The following is a 14891-nucleotide window of genomic DNA, read 5'->3' as shown; positions in this document are numbered from 1 at the left end:
TCAGATTCTGGTAATTAAGTGAGAATTTGCGTGCTGAGTGCTTTCAGTGCTGTTTTACTTGTAGCTGATGTAGGATCAAATTGGGACTGTAATGTAATTACTTCAGCGACCTGATTGAGTTGCATTGAGGTGGGATTGACTACTGTGGTCAGAGAAGAAGGCAGAGAGGGACCTGCAGACTGCTTGAAGACCATTTCTGCAGCTGACTGCAAAATAAGTCTATTTCCTGCTTGAAATTATGTGTCGCTGCAAAGTTGAAAATGTCTTTGAGAACTTCATGGGGCTGGTGTAAGCAAAAACTTACAAGTGTACTCCTGAAGATGAACCCTTGTTTAAAAAAAAAAAAAAAAAAAAAAAAACTACTAAAAAATTTTTTTTCCCAAAAAAAAAAAAAAAAAAAAAAACAAACAATTGCTTCCGATCTTAGTGTTAGCAAGAAAGCTAACACTACAAAGAACCACACACAACAAAGCAATAACCCAAAAATGAATCGTTTTCGCTTGAAGAAGCGAGTTGGGTGGACCTCCGTGGCGGCAGGGGGCGCCCCTGAGAGGAAGTGCGCGCTGTCTGTTGCCGCGCGCGCTGTCCGCCGCCGCTCACGTGGGCGGCCGTTTCCGGGCAGGCTCTCGGGGGCGGAAGGGGGCTCCGCTGCCGCGTGGTTAGTGAGGGGCTGGGGCGGCGCGCGTGGGGCCCGGTGGTGTTGTCGTCGTCGTCGTGCCCGCGAAGGAGGACGGAAGAGGGGAAGGAGGCGGCGCGGCCCTGCCCGCCCCGCTCCCGCGGCCGCCTTTTGTGTGAACCGCCCCCCTTCCCTACGCGGGAAAGCGGTCGCCGCGAGGAGTGCGTGGCCGCGCTACCCGCGGAACCGACGGCCGGCTGGAGGGCGGCCCCGCCTCACGGCACGGTGCGCTGCCGCAGCGCGGCCGAAGATGCGCCGGGAGGAGCGAGCGGCTGCCTAGGCGGGCACCGCCTGCGTCGGGCGGCGGGTACGGTACCGGCGGCGGGGAGGGAAGGAGGGCGGCGGGGCGGGAGCCCGGCCCTCTTAGCATCCTGGGGTCCGCGCGGGGCCGCGTTCGGCGGATCGCGGCGTGAGGGAGGCCGGGAAGCGCCTGGAGGCGTCCCGAGCGGGCGGAGCCGAGGCGGGGAGAGCCGCGTGGCTCTCGGTACTTCGCGTTCGTGTAGAAAGCGGTGGGTGCGCTCGGCTCGGTGCTGCTGCAGGGGGACCGGCAGGGTACGGCTGGGGCTGGGGCTGCGGCGCCGGGACCTGCCGGCCTGGAGCCTCGCTGATGTGCTTGCAGCCAGTGCTTGCAGCCAGTGCTTGCAGCGTGCACGGGCGTGCCGAGCGCCTTGTTACGCCGCTACGGTGCTCTCACAGCTCTGGTTTTGTAACCGTTTTTTTCCTGATCTGGCCTCCCGCTGAAGAGCTGGAAATAGGTGTGTTGAGGTTTCTAATAAGTTAGCTGTTCTAATATCCGCGTTGCAAGGTAAACTACTGCTTCCTTCTAGAAGGAGAGATATATTTTATAGGCTTTCTCCTTTAAAGTAACTTAATTTTGTTCAAGTGTGTGCATGCCTGCATTTATAAAGGTAATGTTAAGTGGAAGGCAGATGCTTCGTCATGTGGGGTGAGACCTTAATGTCTCTGTTAAAGCAAGCATTGCAGTAAGCATTCATAGAATCATTAAGGTTGGAAGAAAACACTAAGATAATGTAGTCCAACCATTAGCCCACTCCCAGCATGCCCACTGACCACGACCCTCGGCGCCACATCCACACGGTTCCTGAACACCTCCATGGATGCTGACCCCACCACCTCCCTAGCAGCCTCACCCACTCTTTCTGAGAAGAAATTCTCCCTAATATCCAGCCTGGACTTCCCCTGTCACAACTTGAGGCCATCACCTCTTTTCCTATCTCTGTTACCTGAGAAAAGAGGCTGACTCCTACCTCATTATCACCTCCTTTCAGGCGGTAGAGTGAGATAAGGTCTCTCCTGGGCATGCTGTTCTCCAGAATGTGTTCCAGAGCCCTCACAGCTTTGTTGCTCTTCTCTGGACACGCTCCAGGGCCTCACTGTCTTTCTTGCTCAAAACTGAAGATACCACTTGAGATTTTTAAAAATCTTTTCAGTCGACAAATACTAGTGCAAAAACTTCAGATGGCCTTACATAGAGTTGTGATGTGGATATGAAGCAATGTAATGCAGCACAGATCTACCAAATCTGAAGTCCATTGAAAAATCAGCTATGAAATTTTATTTCCTAGAGTGAGTGGTGATCATGTCCGCTTTATTCTAGGTTTAGTCACAAGTGTATACTTTTTTTTCCAATAAAATTAATCTTGAAATGTTGAACCTTATGTTCACGGTGTTCAAATATTAGTAATGTCCAAAAGCCAGTTACCTGCAGAGTAGCTTGAGAGATTCTGTTATATTGAAAAATAATCAGGTGTACAGGCCTGACAGCACAAACCTTTAAAGCTGGATATAAGTGCTGCATGCAGTGAGATCGGGAAGCAATCAGATTTCCAGCTGCCTAGATGATCTTTTGCTATTAGAAAGTTGTGAAATGTTAAACATCGTAACCACTTTCTACTTATCCCATCCTTCTCCTTTTTAAATAGTTGTAGTCTCCACGGCCACTTCTAGGGCTCATCGGACTGTGGATTCATGGTCTTAAATAATGGAAATCAGAGCGTGATTTGTGTGTGGTGTTGAGTACTGTGGCACTGAATTTGGACGTCTTTAAGTGGCCGGAGAAACACGATAAGGAGCCAGTGGTGTAACATGTTTTCTTTGATCTGGCTGAACTAAGCATGCTCTTATCTGTACAGATGTATTGAAGGCCAGGCAGAAACCAAAGTGTTGGTTTTAATTTGTTCTGCTTGTTGCATGTTTGGTCCAGTATGACTGTGATCTAAGTAGAGCTGTCCTTACCACCTTATTTTTTATGCCTTATTAAATATGACTTAGCTTTTCAGCATCTTTTCACTCCCTGTGCTTTTTTAGCTTTCTGTGTTTTTTTTTTCTCCTTTACTTTCAATTGTTAATCTTTAATGCCTGCACTTTTGAGAGTGTAGTGGAAGTTTGCCTGGGCCTGTGTGCTGTGTTATCAGCAAAGGCCTGATGAGATCCATGATTTTACCTGTGCAGATGAGTATGCTGGTTGTGATCAAGTTGCTAAGCAATGTACAGATGAAATAAGACATTCCACTGTGCTCTTTAGCCTTGACAGGTGTCCAGTGTGTAAAAAAACTGCTTCACGGGCAGGACCTCTTCTAAAAGAAACAAAAAAAAAATAAAAACCCACAACTCCTACATATTCTGATAAAGCAGTAGAAGATGAAGATCTTCAAGTGATCTTTTTCATAAAGCTGTTCTCAAAGTGAAGACAGCCGAATTGAAGATAAGGGGTTTTAGGTCTGTTTAGCCTAGCGTCTGGTCTGCAGTAGTTTATGCAGAGGAAATATGTAAAAACTGTAGCTTTCACCAGCAGTTCACTGCTCTTTGGTGGAAAATGCGTTTAATCACATTGAAATTCTGGATGTCTTTTTGCAGAGAATCAGGATGACTAAAAAAAGGAAACATCAAGAAGACTTCCAGAAAGTGAAATTAAAAGTTGGGAAAAAAAAGCCTAAACTAGAAAATGCAACTGATACCACTTTCAAAACAAAGGCCATACAAATTCCTGAACAGCTTAAAGAAGATGGAATGCTTACTGCACAGAACAGAAAACTTAACATAAAGGTACGTGGTGGGTGATACATCCTGGATGACAGATAATGACATTTGCCTGAGTCCTTATAGTTACTAGCGTCTAAGAAAAAAAAAGGTGTATTTAAAAAAAGCAATGAGACACAAAACTAAGCTGACCCTTGAACTAAATGTCTGAAATTGCTGGGCCTGCATATAACTCAAGGCTAGGCTTTTCAGCAATGGAAAGCTGAAGTTGCATCGTCTTCTAAGTATCAGGGATTAATGCTGTTTTTGAAAGTCTGAGGTTATAAAATAAGAGCAGGGTTTCAGAACCTCTACTAAGTTAGTAGGGTTGTGTGTTTACTTATGTATGAAAGTTATCTTGTTACCTGAAGAACAGGTTGTGGTATCTTGTTTTTCCTGTTTTTGAATATTGCTGATTTGTTCATTGCTACACCACAAACCAATAGCGTATTTGTTTTGAAAGTACTATGCTTCTGCACACAGCAGTGCATTGGAACAGATTCTGTATTTTTTAGTGTTTGGCAAAAAAAAAAAAAAGAACTAGAAGGTGGGTAAGGAAGTAAAAAGCTCAGAGTAGTAATGATAACGAATATGTTTCTTTTCTTCCAGGATTTACTTTCGCAGATGCACCATTATAGTCCTGGGGTTAAACACAATGCACTCCTTGGGCTCAAAGATCTCCTGTCTCAGTATCCGTTTCTAATTGATGCACACCTTTCAAATATAATTAGTGAAGTGGCAGCAGTGTTTACAGACAAAGATTCTGGTGTCAGGGGAGCGGCTGTTCACCTGCTTCAGTTCTTGGCTTCAAAAATAAGAGCTGAGCAGATTGCTCCGTTTTTTCCTTTGGTAAGTGCCCATCTCTCCAGTGCCATGACTCACATCAGCGAAGGAATTCAGGAAGATTCACTGAAAGTCCTGGACGTTTTATTGGAAGCATACCCAGCTCTTCTTACAGACCGCAGTAGTATATTACTGAAGAATTTTGTAGAGCTTATTTCTCACCAGCAACTGTCAAAAAGACTGAAAAGCAAAGAGAAACTTTCCTGGATGCTGTCTGTTAACCCAAACCGCAGAGTAACATCTCAGCAGTGGAGGTTAAATGTACTTATCAGGCTCAAGAAGTTCCTTCAGGCAGTGGTTGATGGATCCAGTGAAATAGAAGATGAGGGACTTCAAGAGCAAAGGGATAGCCCTCATTCTGTGAGGAGCCCGATATTTATTAGCTGGAAGGTCCATGCAAATAATCAACAACACATACATCTGTATGAAAATGGTGGCTTACGACCAAAGATGAACTCATCGTTTAGATTGAGGTGAGAAAACATTAATTCCAAAATAAGTCAATGTCAGCTCTACAATAATGATTTATGATAAGCTGGCTTATAGCTGTTGAAAGCAACTATTCTTGTTGAGACATTGCCTCTGAAGAGTCTTTTGGGGCATTCAGGGTAATGTGCAGTTTTACTGTAGTAGCTTGAAAACTGGAAATAGTCGGCAGATGAGTGGGCTGTGTGTAGATAATGAACTTTCTTGCTAGCAAATTAAAGCTTTATGGTATTATAATACTGGAAGAGCAACTCTTGAGTGTTTTTTTTGGATTGCAAACCGAAGACTACAAGTTATTTCAGGCTGTCAGATAAGTGGAGGGGCAAGCAAACGGATTTCTCTGTACTAAATGTAAATGTGTTTGTTACACAGTGATAATGAATTTGACTGAAATTTTATGCTTTTACCATGGAGAGTATAACAGCGTTAAAAGGAATCTTAATTTCTTCATTTTAAAGTAACTTCTTTGCAAAATAGTATGTCTGCTGAGTTTCCAGTTGGAGGTGTTCTTAATTCATCAGTTTATATCTTTACTATGAATAAAAGGTGTTTCTTCCAAGACACGTTATTGAAAGTGGAAAAAGGCATAATTTGTTTCATCACAGAAAGGTCCGTGTGGTTTATAGTAACTCTAGGTAGGTCTGAGGTGAAGTTTAGGGAGAAATAACTAACAATATTTGTTTATCTCCCTCCTTCCTTATTCAACTGCTCCTCAAACCAGAGGGGAACATTCCCTCCCCAGCTGTTTTCTTATGTGTGTTGCCATCATCATGTATATGTGCTTCTGTAGATGTTACATACGTGGTGATAGAACACCTGGAATGATCTACCTGAAAATAAAAAGAAATGGTGTTTAGCTGTTACACAGCACTTCTAGTTAATAGATTTCAAAGAGGTTTGAAGAGAAATCACAACCCTTGTTTTACTGCTAGGGAAGACCAACTACACTAAAGTGGGTTTTACCAAATTCATCCAAGGAGGTCAGTGACAGAAAAAAATATATAAAACCCACTGTTCAATCCATCATTATGCCTACCTCCTATCTTTGAAGGAGGCACAGAAGAAGTGGTGTTCTCTTCTAATGCCATAGGTATTGGTGTGAATTAGCAGATCTTCTCCATCTCCATGCCGGTGACACGCGAATGACTGTTCCGTTCCTATTCTCTTAGGCTTCCTCTTGGTAGAGAGTGGATTACTTACAGTAGGTATAGGACACTTACATGAAACTAAATAAAATATGCTGCTTGTTCTTATGAAAGTGGTTGTAAGTAGCATAAGTCACAACCAAGAGTATCTGCTGCAGTGAAAGCCAGTCTTGAGGCAGCTGAGTGAAAAACAGCCCTAAGGATTTCATCTGTACAGTCAGCATCATACAGTTACAGACCACAGAATATCAGGGGATTCTTGTATTGTGCACTGAATCATGCACAGTGTGTGATGTTCTGTGCCCTCTAGTAGTTAAAGGTGCATTGTATCCAAGGTCTAGGAAAGTAAACTTTTACATCTGGTGTCACCTGAATTGGATTCCCCTTTTCTGAGGAGCTAGATTTCGGTGAAACATCGTGATCCGCTTCTGGTTATAAATACTTTCAAAAAGCCATTTGCAAGCATGAGGAGGAGCCAGAAGAGTAGAAGGAAACATTGCTAACATCCAAGGCAAAGTTGGCAGAGAAAACTGATGGCAGCAGAACAGAAGAATGGAAAGAGAAAGAATACATGTACAAGGTACTTGAATATTTCTCTTTTTATTGCGTATGCTCACTGTTTTGGTGTAATCTTTTTTTTTTTGTTGTTATTATTATTTAAAGGGCCCATAAAGTTTATTTTACTGGATATGCATGGTATGTTAAGAGCAAAAGGTATTCTGCTAGCTTTTGGATTTGCTGTGAGAAACAGTGTAGATACCTACAGCATGAAGCCCTTCTCTGAAATCTTTTCTAGTAATCTGAAGAAGCTTAGTTCTTTCTCATTCAATCCCAGCAATGGCTTTTGACAGTCATTCCCGTTCCTTTTGCCTTTGCTGTGACCATTACTGCAGGGGCAAAAATAATCTCAAGTAAGAGGTGTGAAAGGTTTTTAATGCTTTAATGCTCTTTGAAGACTTCTAAGATCTTAAACAGTGTATTTTTCTATTTTTCTTTGAAGAAGTCAATGCAGAAAAGCCTTAACTATATGTAGGGAAGAGTCAAACAAACCAGAAGTGGCTATAATGGCATTATGTGTGTGCACTGATGATAAAAGGTCTCCTAGAATCATAGAATTGCTCAGGTTGGAAAAGATCACAACCCAGCCATAGTACCCTAACTAACAACCCTCCACTAAATCATGTACCTGAGAACCACATCCAAGAGGTTTTTAAAAACATGCAGGAATAAGTTTTAACTTTATTCTTTAAAAAGTACAAATATCTCCAATAATGTATATATTTTTAGCTGCCAAGTTATGTTTCTCTTGGAAGTTCTACAGGTAGGGGTGCCAAATCCTAGATAATCTAGTGCTTGCAGAACAAGAGTTTCAAAACAGCAGTGTCAGTGCTTGGTAAACTGTGTAGATCTCTTCTGAGCTTGGAATGCTGAATATTTCAGTAGTGAACATCATAAGACTGTTGTTTTTCGTTGTGTGTTACGTCTTCCTACTATATGTGAATAAAAAATCTTAATAAGTTAGGAAACTAATGGGATGTTCTCTGCATTATGTGCTGACTGCTGCCTTCTGCATCAAATTCATTTCAGGTTTGGGAAAATGGAAAGCCTGCACAACTTGATTTTGGGATACCACGGTCTTGTTTTGGACTGGAAATGGTACTGAAGCAAAACAGTAGAGCATCTGTTCCTGCTGAGAAAGGACAAACTGAAGCTGCGTAGTAAACTGGAGAAGACTTGAGTGGCCTAAGTGGAAGACACGACGTAGTAAATATGTGCTGTGACCTGTGTATCGGAATAGGCAGATGTGGGGAATACAGCTGAGTGTTTTTCTTCTAGAGTTGATGATGGAGGTGCCTGTAAGGAAGAGGAGCTCCCGTAATCTGACTTCAAGATTGAAAAAAAAATTGCTAATTTCCAGTGGCTTCCTATTTTTAGCAGCTGGCAGTTGGTTTCCTTTTTTCTGTTTCTTTTGTGCTTCCTTGACTTTCCAAAATTTCTTTTACTCTCCTACTCTCAAGTTGCAGATAAGCTACCATGAAGATAAATGCTTTTGTTTGATATTTTTCATAAGAATATTAGCATTTTAAGAGAAATGACAGCTTAACGGCTTATGTATATGAGTATCTGACAGCTCCCCTCAGTGATATTTTATCCCTGTGTGAAGGTAATGTGCTTTCTGGTGTTTCTCAGAGCCACGCTACTGTTAGAGAATACTGATAATGAACATGTGACAAAAAGGTCAGCACTTCATTTGGCATCAAACTTTCCTTGTTCCAGTGACCGCTTGTTGGCAAAGGATATTGCACTCATCAGATGCATGCTGAACAGATTACACTTAAACTTGTAATCTGTTACTGTCAGCAAAATTTTATTTACCGCTTTTGCTGTCAATCTTGAATGTGTGAAAAAGAATATCTTGAGATGTATGGGCTTCTTTTGTCCGGGTGACATGAAAGTTCTGCCCAGACACTTTCAGCATTTGGTTGAGTCCATTTTGTTACTGATTCTCTCTTCTTAAAGTTTTTGTTTTTGTTTTCCCCCATTCCTTGTTTCAGGTATCTATTAAAATAGCTGGTTGTGCATTATTGTACTACGGTAGGAATATTCAGGTGTTGCCGACTTCTCATGTTTTGTGCTACTTGTTTAACAAGGTAATTTTTCCAGTGTAGATTGCTCTAATGCCAGAGCTCTGCTGTGATACCAGATATAGCCAGAGCTCTGCTGTGATACCAGATATAATTTTCAGGGAAATGATGAAGAAAAAAGACTTCCAAACTATGTTAGCCAACTACTGACACTATACTATTTCATTCAAGCCTTATTAGGTCATTAAAAACAACACTGTTCAGTAAAATTACAGGTGTCAGCAGATACTGACTTTCTTGTCCAGCGATGCTTGGAGACTCATGACAGCCATAACTGGCCACACTGGATTTGTCTGCCATGTCTTTGCATGTCTACCCTGGACTTACCTAAACTTTGTAGTGTGAAAGAAACTGATGGCTTCACTGTGATGTCTATAGCTGGTAGACAATTAACATCAAATGCTTTAATTTAATAGGAGCAAAGCTTAATTAAGTTGGCTGGACACATTGGTTGCTACTGCTACTGCCGAGTTTGGAAGGAGAGGGGAATGTCCTGGAAAGGTGTAACTAATTGGGTAGTTTGGAAGTTGCAGAATGACCACAGAAAGCAGCTTTATCTCTTTAATCCAATCTGAAATTGAAATATTTATAAACAATCTGTGGCAAGAAAGCAGGTAGTGATTCAGATCTCATTTTGAATTCATAAGTAGAAGTATCTTTGGGAATATCATTGAAATAGAAAGGGATTTAGTGGGAAATCCAACATACAATTTTTATTTGTATTAGGAGTTCAGAATTAGGGGAATTCCTTACTATGAGCATTTTGTGGAAAAAATTATCATGGAATGCAGCGCCAGCGATTATAAGTTGAAGTTGTTATTGCTCTTCTGCGTTGCTTTTTTTCCTCACTTCAGGTGTCCTTCTGTTGTTTAGGAGCCCATTCAGAAGCTTTTGTATTGCATCAAAACAGCAGAAGTTCTTCAGTAGTTACTTTCTTTAAAGAATTTTCTTTACAGAATGGATATAAATTGTCTGAATTTATCTGGGAGCAGAATTTTGCCGTCAGTGTGGATAATCTCTTTTGGACTAAGAAGTATTCTGAGAAGCTTGTTTTTCTTACTTTCTAGGATATTCAGTATATATATTTAGTTTAATCTATCTCTTCATTTTTGGATAATTTTTATTTGTCTTCATTACCAAGACATTTTAATAACTTCAGGAGCTAGTCACTCTTCAGAGTTTTATTTTGATTTAAACCATCACAGTGGTAATTGATTATGTTTTTTCTTAACTATTTTTCTATGGTTATGAACAACCATTGTGTTTATTAATAATGATCGTCAGCAATAACTGTAATAAACCTCGTGTGTTTGACAATACTTTGTAGTCAGTTTAATTATTTTGTTTCAAGGGACTTACAGCTTTTTTTATTCTGTCCTGCTGAGCACAGTGGAATCTCATCTATTGCTTGAAGGTGATATGATAATGCAAGTCGTATTTCTCCCTTTTCTATAGACTACATGTAAGAATGGGAAGTGAAATAATGACATGTAACAAGCTGTTCTAGAAACACATATTTGTGGGGAGACTCAGGACCAGGTTTGTTGTAGTTGGTTTGAACTCCCTTTCAAATTGAATATCTAGCAAGAAAAAAGGCAAATTTTATGTGTTAAAATTATATTTTTTTTTTGGTATAAAGAAAGCAGGAAAGTGGTTTTGCTCTAAACTGTTTTCAAAGGTGTGATCTTTATTTTTTTTTTTTTCTTTTTTTCTTTTTTTCTGCTTTTTGTCGTAGGTCTCTGGCAAGTGTAATGGACAGTGCAGAAAAAGGCCTGTCCTCGGCTGAAAATTTAAAAGGTTTTATTGAGATAATAATTCCATTACTGATTGAGTGCTGGATTGAAGCATCTCCTGCACAATCAGCTCCCATTCTCGGAAATCTTTTGGAATCAGATTGTCAACAACTTATGCAGCAAGTGCTTAGTATAATACATTTGTTGTGGAAGCTCACAAAGCGGCACGATGAAACATACAAAATGGTAAGGGAGAACTGAAATGTGGCATTAATGATGACAGTTCATATTTGTTTTGATCAGAAACCGATGAGTTGGTTGTTGAGTTGGTGACTGTAAGTAGTGGAAGTATTTTGTTTAGTAAGAGACAAAAAGCCTTGGATTTTTTTTTGTTTTAAAGTCTTTAGGAAAGAAACCAGTGAATTCATTGCTCAGTTCAGCAGTAGTCTCCAGGAATCCTTAGTGACTGCAGCATGGAAGGTTTTAAGACTGAAATTCATACTGTAGGAGAGAAGCGTTATCTCCCAGGTAACTTCTAGAATATAAATCTGAGGAAATATGGAGGTGTTCATTCTTTTTACACTTGGAAAAGTTTTACACATTGGAGAAGCAGAGGTGAAAACAAACCCTAAGTCTTTGGAAAGGTAAGGGACATTGGTGGACTGAAGTCCTCTAACTGACTGGTAGAATTTACACTGCTGTGCCATGACTGGTGGCATCACCCATGGCACCAAATTGAAGCCTCAAGTATTTTGGAAAACACCCTTGAAACTTTTGCTCTGATTTGTCTCTTGGTAAATGGATTGCCTTTTTGTAACTTCTGCTGCTCTTCAGAAGACCTTGTAAAGTGCACACTTCCCATGTTGGTTCTTGAGACCAGTTGGAAGGAACATCTTTACAGCTCTTTGGTTTTGTGTGCATATAGGATTGTAGAACTGTTCTGTATACAGAACATACAGAATAATTACTGGAAAAAAATTGTGGAATCAACTCACTAGACCAGTATTAGCCAACATACACTGTCTGAGGGATGAATTTGGAGTGTCCAAACAAAGCACGCTGTTCCCGTTTACCTTTTCATCCTTTCGTCAGGACTTCTTGGAAGCAGGCAGAAAGGAGGCTGTGGCAGCCTGCTGCTGTGACCTTTTTCTTTAGGTTACTTCAGGGCTGCTGCCCTTCGCTGTCAAGTACCTGCCTCTTGGTCACATGAAAGGCGTACTCGTGTCATGGAGTGAGACATTTTATGTACATACAATTGCATTGTGACCTTGGGGTATTTAAAAAAAAACAATGACTGTATAACTTATTTTTTGAGGATACTGTGTTTTATAATTGCATCCTCTCTATTCCCTTTTAGTCACATTTGTATATAAGGTGTATTCAAATAGAGCTCAGTTTGGAAATGAAAGTTTTGCTTATTTAAAAAGTCCTTAGCCTTTAAGAGCCGAAGGGGTTATTAGAGACATTTTGTAAAAGTGCTCTGAATGTGCCTGTTAATCTTTGAAATAGTATGATGGTCATTTTCTTAGTACTTGAAAATAAAGATTACTGTGCCTGACCAATATGCTAGCAATGCAGGCTTTTGTGTGTGTGTGGAACAGTGACTGGAGTGTCTGTTAACCCACAAGGTACAATTATTTTTGAATATAATAACCTTTTTCTGTAAGAATAGACTCCTTAATGGAAGTTGTCTTAAGTCATCAGGGTTTGAACTAGAAATGTGTTAATAATGGGGAAGATGAAGGCATTGTCAGAATATGTCTTAGTGGAAAATTTAAGACAGTCACAGCAAGTAACTCAGAGTATCACTCTTATAAACTAATGTAAAAGCATTTTAAATTGATATTTTTAACTGCATTGGTTTAATATTGCATATATCCACATTAGTGTGTGCTAGGAACACATACCAGTCCATTTTGGATTAAATGTTATAGTCTTGAATTGTATCCCATGTTTTGTGAACCTTCAAGTTTGTGCATGATGTTTTTTACTTATTTATTATTTTCTGTCATCTGCTTTCCTTAATAGGAAGTATGGCTTCGAATGAATTACCTTGTTGATTTCAAGCACCACTTCATGCGTAATTTTCCTTATTCTTTACAAGAAACAGTGAAACACAAGAAGAAAGATTTGTGCAAAGGGTAAGAATAAACTCAGCGTTGTGTCACAGCTTTTAGTTTCATAAAATGAGACAATATGTGTGAGTCTTATCTGATATTAAGTTTCTGATGTTGTAAAGCTGTTTTTATTGTTTGCTCTTTGGAAGGTCTGTGCAACCAGAGGGTTTTGGTTCCGCTTGTTAAAAGCATTGGATCAGAAGTCATCTCAGTGTCCTCCAGTAGAAACAAAAATGCTGTTCTAAAGAAATGAAAGCATTTTATTGGAAGCTTTAATCTGAAGTTTGCATATTGTTTAATGGGGATCCATGTTAATTTCACTAGTTTTATAGTTCTATTTTCTCTGCTTAATTGCTTCAAAATATGGTTAAAGCATGCTTCTTCAGCCGCATCTGCTGGATGAGTACAGCCAGTTGGGTGCATGGGTCACGTTGTGCTTGACCTTTGTGGTTCTGAACATTAGCCAGCAGTGTGCCCAGGTGGCCAAGAGGGCCAACGGCATCCTGGCCTGCATTAGAAATAGAGCGGCCAGCAGGAGCAGGGAGGTGATTGTCCCCCTGTACTCAGCACTGGTGAGGCCGCACCTCGAGTATTGTGTTCAGTTTTGGGCCCCTCACCACAAGAAAGACATTGAGACCCTGGAACGTGTCCAGAGAAGGGCAACAAAACTGGTGAGGGGTCTGGAGCACAAATCTTATGAGGAGCGGCTGAGGGAGCTGGGATTGTTCAGTCTGGAGAAGAGGAGGCTCAGGGGAGACCTCATTGCACTTCACAACTTCCTGAAGGGAGGATGTGGTGCAAAAGGGTCTGGCCTCTTCTCCCAGGCAAATAGTAGGACCCAAGGAAAAGGCCAGAAGTTATACCAGAGGAGGTTTAGGTTGGACATTAGGAGGAACTTTTTCTCTCAGAGGGTGGTCAGGTACTGGAATGGCTGCCCAGGGAGGTGGTGGAGTCGCCGTCCCTGGCAGTGTTCAAGAGGCGCCTGGATGAGGAGCTGCGAGATATGGTTTAGTGGCTTGTGGTACTGATAGGAATGGGAGGGTGGTTGGACTAGATGATCTTGCAGGTCGTTTCCAACCTTGTGATTCTGTGATTCTGTGAAGGCAGTGTGGAGTAGGCATGGAGAGAATGAACGAACTTATGCTGTTCTTAGCATAAGAGTGGGTATGTGGTTTTTGTTAGGCCAGTAGCAGACTGTCTGCCTTTTCAGCTCCCAGAAGTCTGACTGTGTTCGCACAGGGTCTGTTCTGGAGTTGTTCTCTGCCATTGCAATCCATGTAAATGGTAGCAGCCAGTTTTGGTTCCAAATAAAAGCAAATTGTGCTACTGAAAATTGAGGTGTAGAAGTAGAATCTTGTTTTATGCTAGAGTCTTCCACAGTGCATGTATATCTGCATGCATATTAAAATCCTCTTTGGTATTTATATATTTATATGTATGTACTGTGTTTTCCCTTCATGGAAGGGCATATATATCAGAGGTATAGGATTGCTCCCAGTTAAGTACTTTTATTTCAGCTAAAATTTGCCCGTTCAGTACATAAAGTTCACAAAATGTTGTAGAAATTTCTCTTAGTAGTACTGGTAGCATTTAAGTCAACATTTTCTGAATGTGAAAAAAATTACTAGCATTTATGCAGGCTGTAAATGATGCTCATAGGTTGAGGTTCACTTCATTTTATAGTAACAACTGTATTGAATTGAAGACTAACTGCACTTTCATGCAGTTTCAAATGCTCTGTTACGTCATTTTCAAAACTGTGTTCTGATTGTAAGCATTCCTGTTTGCAGCTTTCTGCAGATAAATTTCTTGGTAACTCTCAATTTTGACTTTCAAACCTTGGTAGGATGTGGTGATGGTGACAAATAGATTACTTATTCCACAGGAATTTGTAAAAAGGTACAAGAATGAATTTTTCTCTGTTCACAGTGCTTTTTGTTGTTATGTGGTAGTGACAGTGTGATTCTTCTCAGAAAAAGAAATGCGAGAGAATTTGAAAGTGAGGAGTAATTTTGCAGTGTTCCTTTTCCTGTTTAAGGCAATCAGAAGTGCTGCTAGGCCAAGATAAAAATGTCCAAGGGACACAGTTTGGAGCTTTGATTCTTCCTGCCACAATAAATACAAGAAAGAGACATCATGGTGGCAGAACAAAGACTAATTTACCTGAACATGGTGTGAAAGTCAGATACGAAGACTTGTGTTCGCGT

General features: G+C 40.8%; 1 protein-coding gene and 1 long non-coding RNA gene across 2 annotated transcripts in view; both read left to right on the top strand.

Moving 5' to 3' along the window:
• The first annotated feature begins 909 nt into the window (after positions 1–909).
• Positions 910–14891, top strand: part of TEX10 (testis expressed 10) — a 50510-nt gene continuing 36528 nt past the window's right edge. Inside the window, exons 1-5 of the mRNA XM_042839957.1 lie at positions 910–983; positions 3554–3742; positions 4325–5031; positions 10570–10813; positions 12596–12708. Coding sequence (XP_042695891.1) covers positions 3563–3742; positions 4325–5031; positions 10570–10813; positions 12596–12708 — 1244 coding nt within the window. The 5' untranslated portion in view covers positions 910–983; positions 3554–3562. The remainder of the gene's footprint in view (positions 984–3553; positions 3743–4324; positions 5032–10569; positions 10814–12595; positions 12709–14891) is intronic.
• On the top strand, positions 5038–10153 carry LOC122172002. Its single transcript, XR_006172142.1, has 2 exons — positions 5038–6769; positions 7777–10153. It is a non-coding gene; the product is annotated as an uncharacterized LOC122172002 (long non-coding RNA).

This window comes from Centrocercus urophasianus, unplaced genomic scaffold (genome assembly GCF_019232065.1).
Source record: "Centrocercus urophasianus isolate 14NV4802_14NV808 unplaced genomic scaffold, USGS_Curo_1.0 seq_11, whole genome shotgun sequence".
NCBI lineage: Eukaryota > Metazoa > Chordata > Aves > Galliformes > Phasianidae > Centrocercus > Centrocercus urophasianus.
Note: the sequence above shows the minus strand (reverse complement) of the source record. Positions and strands in the feature narration are given on the sequence as shown.